The sequence below is a fragment of the Pollicipes pollicipes genome, unplaced genomic scaffold (genome assembly GCF_011947565.3).
Source record: "Pollicipes pollicipes isolate AB1234 unplaced genomic scaffold, Ppol_2.1 Scaffold_4219;HRSCAF=4965_pilon_pilon_pilon, whole genome shotgun sequence".
In the NCBI taxonomy this organism is placed as follows: domain Eukaryota; kingdom Metazoa; phylum Arthropoda; class Thecostraca; order Pollicipedomorpha; family Pollicipedidae; genus Pollicipes; species Pollicipes pollicipes.
The window spans coordinates 23,154,575-23,175,895 of NW_023596448.1; the positions used below are offsets into that span (position 1 = coordinate 23,154,575).

General features: G+C 54.8%; 1 protein-coding gene across 1 annotated transcript; it reads left to right on the plus strand.

Moving 5' to 3' along the window:
* Positions 1-7,173: 7,173 nt before the first annotated feature.
* Positions 7,174-17,848, plus strand: LOC119095016 (putative cytosolic oligopeptidase A). Its single transcript, XM_037217923.1, has 18 exons — positions 7,174-7,291; positions 7,687-7,850; positions 8,904-9,130; positions 9,773-9,935; positions 10,315-10,417; positions 11,202-11,384; positions 12,005-12,120; positions 12,597-12,723; positions 13,039-13,151; positions 13,527-13,617; positions 13,943-14,111; positions 15,027-15,139; positions 15,504-15,672; positions 15,824-15,864; positions 15,933-15,992; positions 16,281-16,428; positions 16,920-17,047; positions 17,514-17,848. Exons 1-18 carry the CDS (start codon positions 7,227-7,229, stop codon positions 17,686-17,688), a joined length of 2,355 nt encoding a protein of 784 aa, XP_037073818.1. The 5' UTR covers positions 7,174-7,226; the 3' UTR covers positions 17,689-17,848.
* The last annotated feature ends 3,473 nt before the right edge of the window (positions 17,849-21,321 follow it).

Genomic DNA, 21,321 nt, shown 5'->3' on the forward strand with positions numbered 1-21,321 from the left:
CCCCAGCGCCTCGATTACCACCTCCTGGAGGTACTGCCGCAGGGTGCCGGCCATGTAGCGGTCACCACCGCAGCCTGCGAGGCAGACCAGCACCGAGAAGGCCGGCCACCACCGGACGCCGGCAGAACGCGGCATCCCTCTCGCGCGCGTCTAGAGCTGGCTCAGCCGCGTAGACCTGCCTTCCCAGTGGTTCTGGAGCAGACTGCACATTGGCACGCGCCGTCCCATGGGCCTCTCAGCTGTCATGCAACGTTGAGTTTCCAAGACAGCCAACGAGCTGCCGGGGGTCCCATAGTCGTTAAGCACACGTCACGTCTAATCCTGGCTGTATCAGTTGCCAGTGACAGATCACGTGACACAGGCCTTACGTGCCATGTTCATAAGGAAACTAAAAAATTACCACCGTGAAGGGCTGCGCTTGAACGGTTCGCCGTAACTCCGCCGTCTCAGCGTAGCGGAACGTGTCAGTCGGCGTGTCAAGTTAGGAGTTCAGCAAGTACACCAAAGCGCGGCAATAAACCGTACGTTGCAGGAAGACTAGAAGTGATTTCCGCCGTGGAATCGAATCAAAAGGAAAACGAAAGTGGAAAAAACGAGGGAGACAGACACAAGAACATGCGGGAACGAAAGGAGCGGTAGCCCAGTTGCTGAAGAAGCGGAACCAAGCAGCCAACTCACTCGAGGCACTTATGGAGAAGAAAACAGCAAAGGCATCGAATAAACGTAAAGAGGGTTAGTGCATGAGAAAAGGTGGCAGACGCCGTAGGAAATTCAGATGGCGGTGATGCATGGACCAGAGTGGAGAGAAAGAGAAAGAAACCGGAGATACGAAAATGTGGAACAATTTTGATCGGTGGAAGAAATGCAAGCCGGATCAAAGCAGCGGCCATGGAATAGTTCATTTTCGGCCCAAACGTATCTTTTATCACAACGACGAGTGGTGAACTTGATGAAAGTTTAAAGAGCGCGCCCACAAGAAATAAAGGGAAGGAAGTCGACATTGTGGTCCATACTGGGGCCGACGATGTGCTGAATCATAGTGCAGATTATGTTCTGAAGAGTATAAACAGCACTGTCAACCATCCACAGTCCTTGACAAATATCAAACGAGTCTTCATTTGCTCCCTAGAAGAGAGACGGGGCGCTGGCAGTATGGTTTATGAAACAGCAAAAACCGTTAACAGTTGTCCTGCGTTTTTGGAGGCCTGAGCAAGACAGGTATCTTATACACGTTTGAAGGCGCCAGAAACGTATCGCAGCATATCATCAGCCAAGTGCTTGGTTCTTTAGACTAGATGATAAGTTGATCTCTGGTTCTGATCAACTTCATGAGAACAAATCACTTGACTCGAAGCCTTCTGGAAATCTAAATTTTCTTACAGCCAACGTGAATGGACTTTGTACAACCACTAAGCAAGGTGAACTTGGCATGATGTTGCACAAGCATAAGACAGGTGTAGCAATAATCACAGAAACCCATTTAGACAAGACCGTCCATAATAACCAAATTTTCCAACCCGGACATGAAGTACTTAGACATGACTGAAGCTTATTGGCGGTCAACAAAAGTATGGGTGGAGGAATCGCCATATACATAAAAAATAATCTACGAACGCAGAGCCCAAAATTAAAGTCCCTGACGAGCTGGAAGTTTGCTGGAGCATCATTCGACCTTTGCAACCCGACAGCATCATAATAGCTGGAGTTTACCTCCCTCCTGATGCATCAGTCTGTCGCCGGAAAATGCTATCTGACCACCTTCTGGAAACACTTGATCGTCTTCGATCCTCAAGGCCAAGAGCAAAAACTGTCTTGGTAGGAGACTTTAACAGAACTTTTGATGCAGAATTGTTAGCGCGTCAACTGGGTCTATTGCAAATAGTTACGGAACCCACAAGAGGTTTAGCCGTACTGGACAAGATACTGACTGATTTTGATTCTCCAAGAGCACCACTGAACCTATCACCCATTGGCACGACATAACACGAAACTCTCGTATGGTTGGCTGCAAAACAAGTAGGACAATCTCACTGCTATTGCTTTGTACGGCCTTTGAAGGACTCATCCATCATAAATTTTGGCAAATGGATTTTCTGCCAGGACTGGAAAGATATAATAGCAATAAAGGATATAGACCAAGCTGCTGCTCGACTAGAACTACTTCTTCAAAATGCTTATGAGGAGCACATCGCTGAAATTAAATACAAATGCAAGACAAGTGAGCCGCAGTGGAAAACAAAGCGCCTCAAAGAACTGAAACACAGACGCAATAGGGCGCACAGTCGTCATCAAATGGACAGACTACAAAAACTTAGAGCCAAAGTAGGCCTAAAAATTACAGCTGCAAAAGCGGCATGCTGCAGGAAACAAATCCAAAGAATTGCTTCTGACCGAAGAGGGTGTTGGTACGTCAAGCAGCCAGCTTAACCCACCGCAAACCAAAGCCATGGAGCCTTGATCTTGCGGAACCCAATGACGATAAATCAAAAGCGGAATTAGTGAATCAGTATTTTGCAGAAATATGCACAACGTATGGACCGCTGCGCACAGAAGAGCTTCCCTGCTATCCGCCTGCCGATAGCATTAGCAGATAGCAGATAGCGGAGCTGGCTCAGCCGCGTGAGACACTGCCTCTCCCAGTGTCTGGAGCAGACTGCACCATTGGCACGCGCCGTCCCATGGGCCTCTCAGCTGTCATGCAACGTTGAGTTTCCAAGGACAGCCAACGAGCTGCCGGGGGTCCCATAGTCGTTAAGCACACGTCACGTCTAATCCTGGCTGTATCAGCTGCCAGTGACAGGTCACGTGACGACAGGCCTTACGTGCCATGTTCATAAGGAAACTAAAAAATTACCACCGTGAGAGGCTGTGCATGTATGGTTGGCCGTAACTCCACTGTTTCAGTGTGCCGAGGACTTGTACGCATCCAAACACCCCTGTGTGTAGAAGTTTCTCTTGTAGCATCAATGTCGTGATGCTGTGGCACGGCCCGAGTGGAGCCCAGGCAGAGCCTAAACGGCACCACGTCAGGCAGCGTGGGCTTGCCCAAGTTCGCTTGGGCGTGCTCGGGGCTCGGGCGCAATTGCCTCAGCGTCACCTGGCTAGACTTTGATCGGGGTCTGAGGTCTGACTTTGATCGAGTTCTGAGGTCTGATGTTGATCTGGTTCTGAGGTCTGACCTTGATCGGGGTTTGAGGACTTACTTTGATCGAGTTCTAAAGTTTGACTTCGATCGGTTTCTGTGGTCTGACTTTGATCGGGTTTTGAGGTCTGACTTTGATCGAGTTCTGAGGTAAAACCTCGTTCGGGTTGTGAGGACTGACCTGAATCGGGCTCTGAGGTCTGACTTTGATCGGGTTCTGAGCTCTGACCCTGATCGGATTCTGATTGGTTGTTTAAAACGTCGATTGAGACCAAAGCTCGCCGCGGCTCTATTCATAACTCAGCGTGGACACGGCTGACACGGGCCTACACAGCTCTACCTCACTACGCTTGTGCCAGCATCAAAATCGCTGGCTGGACTTGCTGAGCTAAAATTAGCCGTGTCTCATCGCAGTGGAAAATGCTCCCAGTAGTTGTGCTATATTAGATCTTCAAGGACACTTGAATATGGTGGACGACCCATGTGGACACCATTTCAAACCCACCGACACGCCCATGCTGAGCCAATGGCCGAAATGAGCCCATGTGAACCATTTGAAACCCATATGATGCCCATATGGGTGTGTTGCCTGGAATTCCCCCTAGGGCCCTACCCACGATTTCGTTAGGGTGGTAGGTCCAGCATGGTCTCTGGAATTTGGTGGCCCTTGCGAATAAAGCTTGCGGATGAAGGTTGGGGACCCCTTGTGGCGTTCTCCGGCATTGCGTGCTCCTCTTGAAAACATGGAAGGTTGCGATTCCCAGAAATGAGGGTTTTGGTGCTCTGAATGACCCGATGCAAGATCTCCTGCGGAAGATGTCACCGATATTTTAATGCTTCTGGAGTTAAGTGCCTTTCAAAAATGCACAGTTGTGTGACGCTTAAAGGATACAAGTTATGTAGTTCATGAGTGAAGTTTGTTTTGCCTTCTTCCTCCAGCGTGCCTTTTCACGAATCCATTTTTGGGCCCCAGAGTAACACTAAAAACTCAGGAAGCAAAGATCGGGGAAAGGGAGGGGGCAGAAGCCTCTAGATCCGCCTATGGATGTCGTTAATACGTATTTCACATATCATAGTAGTTCGTCCTGAATGAGCTCGGCGGCAGAAAGACCTGGTGGCAAAACGCACTGAGATATTTTGCATTCACTCAAAAAGCATGCGGTTAAACGTTATTCGGAAATAGTCCTAGACAATGGTGTAGGTATAGGGGGAGCCAGGAGGGCCATGGCCCCAACTTTGCAAGGTGGGGGGCCAGCAGTATTGACTGCCCCCCCCCCTCCCTCCCACCATCACTTTTCACATTATGGTTGCGTGTACCTAACTTCCGCACAACATTAAACATGCATGCTGATTTACCTAGTTCACCAGCCATCTTCCTCAAGATGCGTCATTTCCTTTTCCCGTTTGCTCATTGGCCATCGCCAGGTGTCACAGCCGCAGGACCGACGCCACGCGGCCTATGGTGACTGCAGCGCCGGACGCCGAGGCTGTTGTTGCCGCGACTTGCGACTTGCCCATGTTCAAAACCACATTACATGGTTTTTATCAGTAATAAACTCTGGGTGAATCCTGAACATTTTAAGACGATTATAGATTATCCATGTGTATACAAATTTGGGGCCACTTTTCATCTACAACCTACATTCAGGGAATTCTCAATATCTCTCAAGAACACAGCAAAACATGGAACTGAAGTCCATGTAACAATTATTGGACCACCTGCGGCGATCAGGGATGTTGATGCGTCGATGAGGGTTCCTGTGCTGATCCGGTGCCAACTGTGCGGGTCACTGCCCGTGTCGCCAGAATGACACGCAGAAGACACTTCACGATGGGACGGAATGGCCCATCAGCCCTTGGCTGGAAACGGTAATATGCCCCTGGTCTCCTACTCAAGCGACCCCTTGCCCGGAAGGGAATGAGAGGTCTCATTATTGTTGAGTAGAGTGGGGTTTCATTATTGTTGAATAGAGTAGGTCGAAATGAGCACAAAAAACAACAAGGCCATCCCATGTTTGCCTGAGAACATCTATTTTTCAGCATGGATTAGTGAAACGAATTACATCAACAGGTTTGCACATGCCCGCCCGCAACCTTGAGAGCGAGAACAGCAGCAGCCTGGGCCGCAGCTTCCGTGCTGTTTTTTTGGACAGATGAATAGTTACGGAAACAATAAAAATGAATAGCCTACCTCTGCTTTTCCATTTCCACCACGCACACGTGAAATAGGCGCCCAGACTACCTCCTATGTATAAGATTTGATGTCCTGAAGCGACTTAAGCCACTGCTTCCAGAAGCGCCATCATTTTCGCTCATCCGTTGGCCGCTGCTCAGTATTGGCTGCTGAGCAGACACTGCGCGGCCTACAGAAACTGCAACGCCAGGCGTCGAGGTTTTTGGTACAAATATTTGCGAGTGCGTATGCCCAAAACTACGTCACCTAACTTGTATCACTAATCGATTCAAGTGTTTAAAGGTAATAATTTAGAAGCATCATCATTTTCGTTCCCCGGCAGGCCACGGCTAAAAGTAGAAAACCGTGCCCTTGTCGACAAGTAAGCTATATCCGGGGATTTTTTTTGGGGGGGGGGGAAGGGACGGACCTTTGTCGACCCAGTGTTCCCCCTGGTAAGGCTCTGGCTACGCCCCTGCCTACACACAAAAGCAGATTAAGTCGTCTACGTTGAATGACGGACAATCAAATGTCCGTTGAGTCAATTCATGCCTATGTCAGGCAGCTTCCCGGAGTTTTTTTTTAGCAGTGTTGTGGTGTAAGGGGAGGTAAGTTGGAAAAACGTTCCGTTGCATGTGTCCAATATGTGTTTTACACATAAATTAGGGTAATGCTGATTCAGAAATACGCAACAAAGCAGCCATACAATCAGTTCACAGCAAGTCATGCGGGAGACAGCCGGGCCAGGGCAGCAAACGCCGACGGCGGACGGGAGCAAGGCCCAGATAAGGAATGTAGCACAGAAGGGCCTCCATTCTATGGCCTGGCTTTAAAGTCGAATCTCCAGTATTAAATAATTTTCACATTGTTCTTGGCAGTTTCAAGCTTCCGAATTTGCTTCCGCCTAAAATGCTACGACAAGTCTTATTTCTTGAAAAGCAGCCAGCGGAATAAAGACGCATGCAAAATCTGTCGCATTATGGGCCATCGATTCACTTCCAAAATTCTTATCAGCCTATGTCCCGGCCGTATTTTGGCATCTACGCTGTAGAGGCAGACGCCTCCTCAATGACCTAAAGTGCCTACCCGTTCGTGGAACTTCGCCTCCCCAGGAAAGACAACGCTGAAATGAACGGATTATCTTGGGAAGCTGGATAGCTTTATTTTCCGAATGTCATAGATGAGCCGCATAGACAAGACTGTGCACCAGTTAGAAACAGCACTAGATGCATATTTAGCATAGCAGCCACTACATTTGGATAAAGAGCGATAACAACCTCCATCTCTACCCCTTTTCCCGCCGTACTTCCTGAAGTACGCCCTGAGCGTGCCCCGTCCCCCTTTTGAAACGTCCCTACGCCCATGGTCCTAGAACCAGGATTCCTTGCGATTGCCTTTTGCCTTATCTTGCGATTATATCCACTTTACGCTCCAACCTGTTATTTTGTATCAGAATATAATGGTGCTAGTTTTGGTGCCATCGGTTCGTCCTCAGTCCAAAGCTACGTTGAACACGCTATCAACCAAGTGACACGTGAACCAGAGGCGGACATACCTGGGTTCCTGAGCTGGTATACCGTTTTGAATGCAAGCCAAAACACTACATAGCGCAGGATGCCCACAAGTAACAAGTGATCCGAATTGCCAAATTTAGGAAAGCTTACACAAACTGACAACTTAGACACCAGAAGATTGCTGCAAGATATAATTTTGGGGCTATCAACAGTGGGTGAATACTAATAAGACCAGTCTCAGAGCTCGAATACTGGCTTCAACTTAACTTTACCAGCAAATGACGTCAAATGAATGTAAGGCAGTCTATTAAGCCGATTTAATTAAACATGGCTGCTCCCAGTCTTCGTGTATTTTGCATCAGCTTGTGTGGCGCCCTAAGCCCGTGTACTCGCCGGCATGGCGATGTCGCTGCTACGCCTCAGCAGGTTTAGCCCTTTAAGGAGGATAAGCACATATGTGCTGTAAGTATCACGCCAAATCCAATCTCTGTGCTGTTAAATTTCCCATGTTCCAGCTGCTAACCATACATGATACTGATCTCCGCGTTATCGGTTTCTGCCAATATTTATTGGATTGTCGCTTCTTTTACATCGTAATCAGCCATATCAGGTTCTGGCTTTTTGTCAAAGCCCTTGTGCAATTTTTCAGCTGTGCACTCAAACATTTAAACTCATAGCTCAATCAACATGAGTGTATTCCAAGGCAGCAGGTCATGCTTGAGTTTATGTTATGATAATACAGCAATAAAGCTTTAAATCCAGTTGTCAGTACCCTTTTGTGCGTAGTAAATGTGTTTGCTTCCATGATTGCAGATCAAAGGAGGCAAGTTTCACACTTGTGTGTCTTGCATTTACAGTTTTCCAGAGGTTCCTGAGGACACACCAGAAACAAACTCACTGTTGAAGACTGATGAGCCTCCAAAGTACTCGGACTTAACACCCCTGAAGTGCCATGATGCTGTTCTCAAGCTGGCCTATCAGTTTGAATATGACATGGCATGCTATGGTGATACCTTGGAAGGTACAGTCTGTGATCCATGGCTGCTGCAATCTGGCAGCTCCAATCAGCTCTGTGACTGACATTTGTTGCTGGTAGCATCCGAGCTGCCAAACAGGCCACTGTGCTGCTGTCAGATGCTTGTGCAGATGTTTTTCAAAAATAAATTCTGTTTATTTATGCCATTTGCAGTCAAGTTTGTACCACTACATGTTAAATTTGATTAATTAGCCACTAATTGCTCATTACATTCACAGTATGTTGAATATATGATGTAGACTGAGGCTGTGCCTTTTGAAAACATTGCATATAGTTGAACATATGCCATTCAATATGCTGTGTGAGCAGCATCACATTCTATGCAAGCATGCAACAAGGATGCTATGTCCCCATTGTCATCCATCTGGTGGCTCAGGTGTTTAGAGGCCATGGCTGCTGTTGACATGACATGACATGGCATGGCATGACCACCGCTGGCTCTGATTCATCTTCCTGTGGTGAGGAAGGCTTGAGTTGCTTTAGGCTCAATGTTGACCTCTGACTGGGATGGCCTGTGCCAGATGCCAGTAGCAGCTGCGCTTGAGGTCCCATGATGCCATGGGTAGGATCAATCTTGCTATTATTGGGGCATGCTGTGTTGTGGCCACAAGAGTCTGCCATTTGTCTGAAATTTTGTGATAAGATGGTGTGGTTAAGGCTCACACAATGAGCATAGCGTGATAAAGGCTGTGAACTCTTAAATCCATCCAGTCAAAAGCTTCACCCACAAGTTAAGAAACAAAAAGTACAAGGGACCTAGAACAGCAGGGAAAATTCATGCCATCCATATTGGCTTCCTGTCTTGACTGAGCTTCAAGCTACCAAAGGCACAGCTGTGATGCTACCGCCAACTGTTTGATGTTAGATCCCTGACCCCTGACCCCTGACCTCTCACTTCTCACCTCTCACCTCCACCCTCTGACCTCCACCCCCTGATATCTGACCTCTGACCCCTGAACCATGAACCCTTGCTCCTCACCCCTGACCCATGAACCTTGATCCCTGACCCCTGATCTCTGACTCATGCTTGTCTGGTAGGCACCAGTAAGCTGCTCAGCGGCGAGGCACCCATCACCTTCGATGACGTCATCGGGCCGATCGAGCGCCGGGAAGTGCCGTTCAGCTACGTGTGGTCGACCGTGAAGAACCTGTACACCACCAACCAGAGCATGGTTCACCCACGCGTATTCCAGCAGATCCACACGTCAGCAGCCAAGGCGCACGTCTCAAAGTATAACAACCCAGCCATCTACCGAGCCTGCCTGGTGAGGCTGGGTGCTGGAGCTGATGACTCACAGGGTTTAAAGTTACCCAAATAAAAGTGAACCCTTGAATCATGGAAAGAAGAATTCAAACTCTGAGTCAGGATTGGAACCCAAAAAGTATTTTTCAAACCCTGAATGCCATCATTTTAATATGCAAATGGAAGTATTTAAATATGTGGAGTAAAATTTGTTTCATGTAACTTGCATTTAGCACATGAAGTGGGTGACGAATCAGACCAGCTGGCTGTGGTCACTGGCCTTATTGGTTTTGCTCTGCCACAACCGTCTTTTGCTGGTTTGCTGTGGGAGCGAAAGTAGAGCAGCTTTTGTGGTGGCTTAAAAAGTCTCGGCGGCGCTGCGGATGTAGACATTGCCCGCCGCTGCGTGAATGAAACACACGTAGAGAGGGGCTACCCAGCTATGAAATCGAGTGACAGTAGTCAAAAGCCTGTGCGAATTTGTGTTAACAGGCTTGTTGCATGCTTCGAAGATGACACCAACCAAACAGCCAATCTGAAGGAAGTGGTCACATGCAGCGCCGCTGTCTTGTCCGGCGCCGCTGCTCGGTGGGAGGGTCGGCGCGGCGTCACGCCCCCCCCCCCCCCCCCATCTCACCCCGCCGACATGACGTGTCGGCGGCAGGAGCTGCAGTCGGACCAGCACCTGCTGTCAGAGGAGCAGGGTCGCGTGGCGCAGAAGTACGTGCGCGACGGGCGCCTCAACGGCCTGGAGCTGCGCGGCAGCGATCTGCGCAAGTTCAAGCTGCACTCCAGCCGCCTGAGGCGGGAGCAGGCGCAGTTTATCGGTGAGGTCGGCGGCAGGCCCGCGACGACGACGGCGAGTATCGTGCTGCCTTGCCAGTGGGTGCGGGGACGGCAGGTTACCGCCATGCGGAGCTGCTCAGCGGTGTGGTTGGCTAGCGCGCGGAAGCGGAGTAGCCCCTCCTGGCCGTGCTGTTGATGCATCGTGGTGCTCATGCGTCATGTGTCAGCATCGTCTGGTCTGGTCTCCCGAATTCTGATCTGGTCTGGTCTTCCGTCTCGCGCTTCTCGAGGATGTACAACTCCAACAGCAGTTTGGCTTGTGCCAGTTGATGCGACGCCTTGCAGCGTGCTGCCACACCCAGCGCCGATCTTGCTCCGCCGCCTCCCCACCGACACGGCCGCGGCCGCGCGTGCCCGCAGGTCGGGTGCGGGCGGCGGACGAGCTGTTCCGACACCCGGTGGACGAGTACGACCTGGTGCGGGGCGTGCCGGAGCCGATTCTGAGAAAGATGGCGCAGGACCCGTGAGTTGAGACACCCGGCGGACGAGCACGACCTGGTGCGGGGCGTGCCGGAGCCGATCCTGAGAAGGATGGCGCAGGACCCGTGAGTTGAGACACCCGGTGGACGAGTACGACCTGGTGCGGGGCGTGCCTAAGCCGATTCTGAGAAGGATGGCGCAGGACCCGTGAGTTGAGCGTTCTCTGACGGATGGACGGACGGCGCGCCGTGGTCGGGGGAGAGGGCCCGGGCACAAAATTGACTGGTCACACCTAGAAGCGTTGTGACAGCGGCAGATGAAGCTGTGCTGGCTGCATGTGCTCCAGGTTTTGATAGGAAGCTGGGGAAGCTGAGGAGGTAGCTCAGCAGTGGGACTTTCTTTGGTCACTAATTAGAAACTGCTGGTGTTGTAAAGATTGTCACAGTCCAACGTATCCCAGACTAGACACCGTGCTGGTGAAATGCAAATACACTACATGTAACAGGAGCCATAGTGCAGTTACTATCACCTTCATGTACTTTGAATAGCCTGTATGGCACCTGTTGTCACTGTCAGGGCGTCGCCGTCTGTTGTCAGCTGACTCTAGCCGCTCCTCGCCGCTAACCGCTCCCTCACCGGCGCCTCTGGATGGCCGTGACCTGGCCGACCGGGGCCGATTCAGCGCTCCTGCCAGCCCGTGTCCCGCTGTGTAGCGCCGGCGGGTGACCAGGACTCGCCCGCCTCGGCGGCGTGAGTCGGCGGTCCGCGCTGTCTGGCCGGTGCCGTGACCTGACCTGACCTGACCTGACCTGACCCCCGCCGGCCAGGTCGGACCCGAGCCGCGGCCCGTGGCAGGTGACGTTCGAGCCGGACGTGTACGCCGCCTTCCTGCGCCACTGTCCCAGCGCCGCCCAGAGGCTCAACGTGTGGCTGGCACACGAGATGCGCTGCTCCAACTTCAACCGCGACCTCAGCAACAGCACCTGCTCCGAGGAGATCCGCTGGGCCAAGTAAGCGGCGGCAGGGGTCACGAGGGTTATGCTGGCCCAAGCGAGATGTTGGGGACCACCCGGGTCAGCTTGAAGGCCGGCAGACCATGCGGGTCAGCTGGGAAGCCTGCAGATCACCCGTTTTAGCTGGGGGGGGGGGGAGGGGGGGGGGGAGAGCGGCGGGCCACCCGGTCAGCTGAGAGGGCCGGCAAACCGCCCGTTTCAGCTGGGGGTGGCAGACCACCCGGATCAAACGAGACGTCACCGCCGTCGCCCGTCACTGTGCCTATGTCGCCGCCGTCGCCCGTCGCTGTGCTTATGTCGCTGCCGTCGCTCGTCGCTGTCACTTGGTCTAGGCCTCGTCGCTGCACTTATGTCGCCGCCGTCGCTCGCCGCTGTCACTTGGTCTAGGCCTCGTCGCTGCACTTATGTCGCCGCCGTCGCTCGTCGCTGTCACTTAGTCTAGGCCTCGCCGCTGCACTTATGTCGCCGCCGTCGCTCGCCGCTGTCACTCGGTCTAGGCCTCGCCGCTGTGCCGATGTCGCCGCCGTCGCTCGTCGCTGTCACCTGGTCTAGGCCTCGTCGCTTGCCGATGTCGCCGCCGTCTCTCTCTGACCCGCCGCTGATTGACATTCTGCCAGGGACGACATCGCCAAGCTGCTGGGCTACAAGTCTCACATGCACAAGAGCATGGAGGTGAAGATGGCCGGCAAGGTCAGCGTTGTCCAGAGCATGATCGCCAGTCTGCTGGCGGCCGGTGAGTAGGGCTTTGGTTCTTGTACGTCACGTTCTTAACGAAATCTGGAGGAAATCGGTCGGAATGTTATGTCGAACGTGTAGACAGGAACGCATCCACGCCACTCCGTCGAGTGTCCGCAGTTTTCCGAAGCTGCTAAGCGCGGCATCGTGCGTAATGGTCATTGCACCTTGGTCATTACACCTATGCCTGCTGCCAGCTGGCTATAGCCGCTCCACGGCGGTAATCGCGGGGCGGTGACAGGCGCCGTTGTTTAACTCTGCTCAAGTTGTCTCAAAATATATGTGGGTGCCTCGAGTAACCTATCTTCGCGTGCTCGCCACCCGACGCTGACTCAGCAGTCACCGCTGCGTAGGGCCGCTGCCGTCAGCCTGGCGTTACGCTGCCAGTGGGTCAGATGAGCCGTGGTCTCGCGTGATGTAGCTCTGTGGGCGGGCCTCCGGCGCCGCTCCGCTGACGCCGGCCGACCGCCGCAGCCCGGCCGCTGCAGGAGCAGGAGATGCGCGAGCTGAACGAGTTCGCCAGCTCCAGCGGCGAGCCGCAGCAGCTGGAGGCATGCGACGTGCCGTACTGGCGGCGTCGGCATAAGCTCAGCACGTGCAGGTCAGACGGCGGCCCGACGGGCGCGCGCTGCGACGTTCCGCGGGTCTTTCGCGATGGCTTGTTGTGCTTTTTCCTCTCCTTTAAAAGTGGTCAATTTGAAGACTGTTCATAGCCGTCATGCCGTCGTAAACGCTCGAAGTCAGTCGAAAGCGCTAGTGTCGTCACATCGCCCACACATTTCCGTCAGGCAAGCGCAAGTGTCGCGTCATCCTCGTACCTTCACCGCGTACCGTTCTTTGTCCGGCTTGCCCCCCCCCCCCCCCCCGCCTCTGCCGTGCCCCGTCACGTCCCCGTCACAGTGTCTGACGTCCGCAGTGTGGACGAGTCCGTCACGCGCGACTACTTCAGCTTCCCGAACGTGCTGCAGTTCTTGATGGAGCTGTCTGCAGACCTGTTTGGTGTCGAGTTTCGTCTGGAGACATCCAGCGGTAGGTGACGTCATCAGTGACGTGAGAAGTCCCTCGTCGTGAAATCCCGCTGCAGAACGCCGGCAGTAGGTCACGTGACCTGTGACGCGGGCCGGACGGAGTCAGTGACCGTGTTGTCAGTCGAAAGTTGAGCCCAGTGTCACCGCATCGAAATGCGCTACGCTCTGGTTTGGCTGGTTTCGTACTTGCGTTTTTCTTTTGCCGACATTTCGGCTGGTAGCGAGATTGTCGGTTTCCATCTCCATCCATGAACATTCAAACGTTTCTCTCCGAATGGTGCGTCGTGTATAGTATCACAATATAACGTGGAATCTGTTCATCTCTGGAAGTGAGACTTAATTTGTGCCCCATGTGACGTGCCGTGTTCTGCCGCAGACGTGGAGACGTGGCACCCGGACGTACTTCACTACTCGGTCTGGGAGCAGGGCCGACAGGTGGCGCAGCTCATGATCGACCCTTACCAGAGGTCAGGAGCTCTAATGTATATATATATATATATATATATATATATATATATATATATATATATATATATATGAATATGTGTGTGTGTGTGCGTGCGTACGTGCGTGCGTGCGTGCGTGCGTGCGTGCGTGCGTGTGTGTATATGTATACATACCACCGACACCCCACAGTTTTGTGTGACAATCTATGAGACCTGGTTTCATTATTCTAAGCCTACTTATTCACTATTTGGGCACATCGTATTTCACCGTTCCTCTCTTTCAGTGCTGGCTCTAGTAAATTTCACCCAGTACACATTTGTTTTACTGGTATCTCCTCACGGACAGGCAGGGCAAGTCGTTCCCGGCCGGCTCCGGATGGACGTTCACCGGTCGGCACCGCAGCGCCATCTGCAACACACAACCCATCTCGTACTTGAACTTCAACTTCACGCCGCCGGAGGACGCGACGCCTGGCGGGCTCACATTTGACGAAGTCCAAACGCTCTTTGAGAAGGTGAGTCTCGCTTGGACTCAGGTGAAGGGCTTATTCAACACTCTGCACACCTGCCTTGCGCTGTTTCGGACGAAGGGTCTGATTCTCAACTCGTGGGCAGGAAGCAGTGCACTAATGGTGTGAACGCGATTACATCGTTTGTTGCGGGATTGCCCGCCCCGTCATTTGGTCGGCCTTAGCCGTCATCCTCCCCGTTGTCCCCATCCACCGCTTCATCCCGCATTCCCTCGACGCCACGCCTCTCCGGGAATCTACTGCGGCCACCGGGCATAAGCCTGCCTTGCGGCGGCCGTGGCGGGAGTCCGGTCCCGGCGCGTGCACACACCGCGAGCTCGGGTGCCGGTGAGGCTTGAGAGTCGGCAGCGAGGACATCCCACGCTGATTGCAGCAACGTCCCGCCTCCCACCCCACTCCCGGGGCCCACAGGTCTGAAATGGTCAGCTGTGGCCGGGGAGCCCCGGTCCGGTGACACTGGGCCTCAGCCCAGCGACTGGTAGTCTAGTGATGTAATGACAGCCATAGGCTTTTGGCATTTTGAACGCCTCAGCTGCGCCGTTTCTGTTATAGAATGCATGGCTATCCATGGGCCAGTGACGCATTTCAGGAGCCCGACACACGATATGTCAGACATCATTGCTGCCAACACCGTGTGAACTCAAAAAGCTCCTCCATTTACTTGAGCATGCGGCGTTAAGTTTTACCCCTCTCCGGGCTGTGAATATTTCGCGCACTCTTTTGTTTCGTTCTCATCATCGCATGAGAGCTGAGAGTGGTGTTAGCGGGAGGAGCGCCGGCGTGGCATGCCGCTGCCGCTGCCGCTGCCGCTGCCGCTGCCGCTGCCGCTGCCGCCGCTGCCGCTGCCATAGCCGCCGCTGTACCGTCCTGTGACGGCGGCGCCTCCCTGGCTGCCGGCAGTTCGGCCGCAGCATGATGACGCTGCTCTGCACTGTGGAGCACGCCGACGTCAGCGCCCCCAACAACATGGAGTGGGACGCCGTCGACGTGGTGCCCTACGTTTTCCGATACTGGTGAGCCGGCGCTCGGCGCTGCCTGACTGCAGCCGCCTGCGCGTCGTCGGATGCGTCGATGAGGGGTTACTGCTGGGGCATGGGCTAGGGAAGGGCGCACACATGCTCTTACGGTGGTCTGAACCAACATCTCTTGAAGCCTTTCTCTTTCACCAATTTGCATCGTATTGCATCGTCCACAGAGTGTATGTCCAACTGCACATGCTTGTATTTCCATTTGTCTTTGACGTCACGCTGTCAAGCAAACCCGGATGACGCGCGGCACTGAAGCGGCGTAGATCGGCCGCCATACTGTTATTGGCGCGAGGAGACGGGTTGTGTGCGGCCGGGGCCGTTCGTCCCTCTGACGGGCGGTGTGCGCCAGGCTGCGGGACCCGGCCAACGTGCAGCGGGTCTCGCGCCATCACGGCGACGGCGGCCGGCTGCCGGAGCAGACGTGCCGCGAGCTGATCGCCGCCGACGGCCACATGATCGGGCACGACCTCTGCCGCGAGCTGTACCAGGCGCAGCTCGACCTCAAGCTGCAACCTCGGGTAGGTCACGGGACCTCTGCCGGGGGCTGTACCAGGCGCAGCTCGACCTCAAGCTGCACCTCGGGTAGGTCATGGGACCTCTGTCGGGGGCTGTACCAGGCGTAGCTCGACCTCAAGCTGCATCTGCGGTAGGTCATGGGACCTCTGTCAGGGGCTGTACCAGGAGCAGCTCGACCTCAAGCTGCACCTCGGGTAGGTCGCGGGACCTCTGTCGGGGGCTGTACCAGGAGCAGCTCGACCTCAAGCTGTGCCTCGGATAGGTCGCGGAACCTCTGTCGGGGGCTGTACCAGGCGCAGCTCGACCTCAAGCTGCACCCCGGGTAGGTCACGACACCCCTTTCAGGGGCTGTACCAGGCGTTGCTCAACTGAAACTGCACTTCGGGTAGATCACGGAACCTCTGTCAGGAACTGTACCTCCATTAGGACTGCGGCACCGAAACTGGGCTTCTATTCAGGTACCATGACATGGTTTCTGGTTCGAATTGGTTGTTTTCATTATCTCATCTCATCCAGATGTGCAGGAAAATGCACGTGGTACAGCCGAGGCCAACGTGGCGTGTGTGCAGGATGCGCCGTTGTGAACGTTGGATGACACTGTTTTGATCTGTTTTGATCTGTTTCACCGTTTTGATTTGGTGACTTATGTTTTGATCAGGAAGGAGGGCTTCTGGCTGCATTTGCAACAAGAGCTGTACAGCCAATTCCTGCCTTTCAAGCTGCACCCCAAAGATGCCCACACGATGAGCTTCACACAGGTGAGTGTTCACCCGACGCCGTGCAACGATGACAGTGCTCTCTCAAGTGAGCGCGCTTCTAGACGGGTTGACTCATGGTCACTGGACACGGCTCGAGTGAATACGTTGGCTTATGATAGGCATCGATATTTCGTGCTAGGCACGCGTCGTGGGCTACCCATCCTCCGGCTGATTTGCAGTGATGTGTGGCGCACTGCGAACGTCGGACAGGCACGCATGCACGCCTGTCGTCGTCGTCATTGGGGCTGTACTACGCACTCAGCTACTGAGGCTATGGCGTAGCCTGCCTCTCACCTTGGCGGGAAGGGCGGGCACCGCGGGGAATGGAACCCTCTACCTCTGGTTTCCCAGACACATGCGCGCCCGTAATGAAATTAAGCGCGACACCAACATCGCGGCTCCCAAGTGTTCCCTCGTCGCGCCGTCCGGCGCCGTGACTCAGCCTCCGGCCGGACGCCGGCTGACGGCGGTGGTGCCTCTGCGCCCGGCAGTCGCTGGCCCAGGAGTGGGGCGCCGGCGTGTACGCCAGCCTCTGGGCGCGCATGATCGCCGCTGATGCCGCGGCCGCCTTCCACGAGACCGGCGGCGAGCCCGACCAGCTGCGCTCCGTCGGCAAGAGGTCGGTGGCAGCGCGGACGCCGCCCCGGCGGCGGCGTGGCGTGGCTGCTCGCCGACCGTATACGCGGCCGCCTGTTGCGTTTGCGCGCCGTCAGTGGTGGTCCGACCTCCGTCCGTGCCGTAAATGTCGTGTCGTGGCGTTGGATATGTTCAGTTTCTAGCTTCTGTGATTCTCCAGCTCGCTGTATCCTCGCTTGTACGAAATAATCACTAACCACTGAGAGGTTCGGTTCGGGATTCCTCTCGTTCCTGACTGACCAAGAGTTCATGCCACGTCACCGATGTGACATTGTCACCATCGGCGAACTGTCCGTGCTGTCCTGCGGCACGCGCCTTCAGCCATGTGTCTGTTCCACTTCCGGCGTTTGCGTGCCGTCTGTAACGGGTCCGTGCCGTCCGTGGGGCTCTGTTCCGTCGGCACCGCGCCCGTGTCCGCGCTAACGGTGCGGCACCCGGCCGGCCGGCAGGTTCCGGGACACGTACCTGGCGTCGGGCGGCGCCGTGCACCCGTCGGAGGTGTTCCGGCGGTTCCGCGGCCGCGACCCCACCTGCGACGCCCTGATCCGGCTGCTCGGCCTGCACCGGATCGGCCGGCCGCAGCAGCAGCAGCCGCAGCAGCCGCAGCAGCAGCCGCACAGCTGAGCCGCGCGCGGTCGTACGCCTGCACAGCCGAGCTTTCAGCAGCAGCAGCAGCAGCAGTGGCGGCGGCAGCGCGGCGGAGCGGCGGGACTTCAGCATCTGCCGCTCAATAGCACGGTGGCGTGTGAGCGGGCCGCCTCAGCGACGGCGGCGTGTGAGCGGGCCGCCTCAGCGACGGCGGCGTGTGAGCGGGCCGCCTCAGCGACGGCGGCGTGTGAGCGGGCCGCCTCAGCGGCGGCGGCGTGTGAGCGGGCCGCCTCAGCGGCGGTGGCGTGTGAGCGAGCCGCCTCAGCGCCAGCTGCGCGTCAGCGGTGGCTACGCCAGCAGTGGCGCCCTCGGCTGCCGCGTATGGACGGCCGGTGGGTGCCGTGAGCATCGATGCCTGCCCCCCCCCCCCGCAGATTTTCGCTCGGCGGGGGCGCGGACTGCGCACCGAGGCGGCGCGTGTGCGTGACACGGCAGCGTGGCGTGCGTGTGCCGCGGCCGACCGGCGCACGTCCGTGAGGGAGGGCGCTGTGGCGTCTGGCCGTCAGGGCTGTCCGGCTGCCCTGCCGTGTGAAGCTGTGATGCCGTTTGAATGTGGATGTATTGTGAGCGGTGCATGGCGATAATACACCAGTATGATGTCCCTGATGCGCTCGGTTGGCTCGGTCTGTGGCCTGCTTCACAGTTATGCGCCCGCTTGTAAGGCTTTAGGCGCACGATGGGAAGAAACGTGGCTTGCTTCGCCGCATGTGTAAGTTACATGACGGCAACCACGATCAGTTCGCAGGATTATTTTCTTCTATCATTCATGAACTTCATAGAATACGAAGTACCAAGAAAATAATTACATTACACCGTAAAGCGAGTAGCCTCATTACCACGAACGTACTCATTGGAAAATGTATTGGACGTCATAGCGTTTTTTCTTGCTGATGGGGCGGAATAGGGTTGCCTTCGTCGGTTGCCTGCATGACTTGCAACCGGCTGGAATAGATACATCCTACCGCTGTCGTGCACGAGAGAACATATGGGCACTTGCAAGGCGGGCATTAGTGCCCTCAGGCTGATTCAACGTGGTTATCATGCTCACAAACATAGAATAATGCCGGCATCAACGCATTACCACCAGCATAAAAATACCAGACATTCGAGAGATTGTTTTAGCCTTCGAAGAAGTGCTCTCCTCTGTTCGCTGCGCCGAAGCATGCTCGGGCTCAAACAGCTCCGCGCCATGCAGACGCCACCATCCTCGGCGGCCTCGGCCCCAGACACCTGGAAGCGGAGTTGGCGGCTGACTCAACAGACCGTTTGGATGCAGTCCCTGGTCATGACGCGTTGCAGCCGAAATCATGGAGCTGGCGAGCTTGCTGCCGCATTCTGCCAGCGATCGACACTTGTGTTATCGCCACTGACTCTTCACGAGCCACGGGCTTTACATGCTGTCCTCACAGGTGCCGCAAACCTACTGTCCGGAAGTCCGTCTTCCAGGCCTCGTGGGCGCGGCAATAGCCTGCTTTCATGACGCCAGCAATGCCATTCTTCTTTTCTGAACCCGAATGACCTTCAAAAGGTCATCGTTACAATGGGTTCCAGTGTCTTGAACTAGACGCGTCAATCGGGTTAAGAATCCGGCTGCCGAAACGGAAAGCAGATGGAGACGGCGCCTCCATAACTTGCCGGCTCTGGACCTGAAACAGGCTTTGAGAAGAACATCGGGCTTTGAAAAGGAGACCCATAGCTGCTGTCATAGAAACAGTCCGCTGCCGGCCCACCCGCCGTCCCGATCGGTGATGCGTCGGTGTTCAGGACGGTATGCCTTGCGCGTTCATGAGGTCGGGCAGGGCGCCGGCGAAGTCGGCCGCGCGACCGGCGAAGTTGAACGGCGACACGGGACAGCTGGGGCAGAGGGCGCTACGGTCGTCCGGGCCGACTGTGCGGCCGCGCCACTCTGCCTCCAGCAGGGCGGTACGCGTGACGACAGTACACCAGTCAGGGGGTGTATGATTACCGGGGGATACTATATACCCCCTGTATTGTTACATGGAGTATATTATATGCAGGTGGAGGGGCGAGCTGGTCCGGTGCCGGCCCGGCCAGGCCGCGTGACGACGAGAGCACCAGCGCCACGGACTCGTCCAGCACGCCGTCAGAGTGGCCTGGGTCGCCGGACGTCAGGGGATACGGGAGCACGGTCATCACAGGCTGGTGATGTGGGACAAGGCCGTCAATAACGGCTGTGGACATGGAATCAGAGAACCACTGAGTGACGTAATGACAGGATGGCCAGGATGGAGAATGCTCGGAACGATCTCAGACATGCGGGGCAGGTGACTGGTGAGGCGAGGGAGAAGAGACTTAAGGAGAAGGGGCAAGATTAGGCTTAGCCGAAACCAGGGTGAAGAAAAGCGTTTCTTACCAAAGACTCGCTCAAAAATCTTCAGGGATAATCCAGTCCGTCAATCTCACCGCACAGCCTGGTCGTCACCTCCTCACCCCGCTGAGTTGAGGTCACAATCCGCTGAAGATAGCTCTGGCCGTCCAGGCTAAACCTAGAGAGTGCCGTTCGAAGTGCAAAGACGACAGCACGCGATCCATCGCTTGGCGCGCCTGACGTCTGCTGAGCCGGCTGGCGACCGGTGATGGAACTCCGGCTGCGTCTGCACGCACAGATTGCCCTTCACTTCCGAATCGAGTATAATGAAAAGAAGTTTCGGCTCGATGGCCATAGCGAAGCCGTCCGGCAGGCGGATCTGACGCTCCTGAGCCGAGCGCGGCGATACAACTGCTTGTGATTTTTAATACGTCAGGAAAAAGAAAAGCGCGATGAAAGCGTACGACTTTGTGGGATTTCACAAACTTGGTCTTAAACGCTGTAGCCTTTCTTCGCCCGTAACCCGTCAGTAGTCACTCACCGAATTGATGTGAGCTTTTGGACCTCTGGTTTGAGCTGAATATCAAAATCAGGCGTTTTCTTTCCCGGTTGAGCGGCTAGACTGTTAGTAACTAATCAGCAGCTTCCTGTTTTAGGGTGTGCTGGTGCCGACTCAGCCAGCGATCCGTATATTTAGTTGCCGGGAAGAAGCGGAGCGGAACCTGACCCTCCCTTATGGGGCTTCCTTTGTAGCACAAACCTTGTCGTTGCTTATCAAGCCAGTTTTTTTCTTCAAAACCAGCCTTCTACACCAAAAGTTGACACTTTACTGACTTTTCAATGTCAACCTAAGACCGGCTCAGTAATGTACAATGACACTACTCATAGTGTCACATAGTGTCATAGTGTCATAGTGCCACACATAGCGTCATATGTTCGGAGCATGTGGCTGTCAGCAGTTTTGTGCGCCGTTTAGTCCCTCCCTCTCAGAGGTAACCTCAGGGGCGGAGGGCGCAACCTCACCTGCATCAGGCTCATCCCCTCGACGCAGGGCTTCAGGTCTTTATCAGTGGTACCTTTTTGGTGGCATCGAAGAAGTTGAACTCAACAGCGAAGCTTTCCGCGTGCGAAGGCGTTCAAACGCTCTTCTGGACAAATATTCCACTGCCGAAAGGAAACTCTGAATTTGGTTGCAGACTCGGTAAAGACAAAAGCAAAGCATCAGCGACAATCGCCCAATGTGTCCTGTGTCGGATTTTTCGTTGTGGAGAAAACGAATC

Bases quoted from the DNA above. Each gene is read 5' to 3' on its own strand.
- LOC119095016 (XM_037217923.1), top strand. From the start codon at position 7,227: ATGGCGATGTCGCTGCTACGCCTCAGCAGGTTTAGCCCTTTAAGGAGG. The intron at 7,292-7,686 runs GTAAGTATCACG...TTGCATTTACAG, and splicing joins AGGATAAGCACATATGTGCT to TTTTCCAGAGGTTCCTGAGG. The intron at 12,724-13,038 runs GTCAGACGGCGG...TGACGTCCGCAG, and splicing joins CATAAGCTCAGCACGTGCAG to TGTGGACGAGTCCGTCACGC.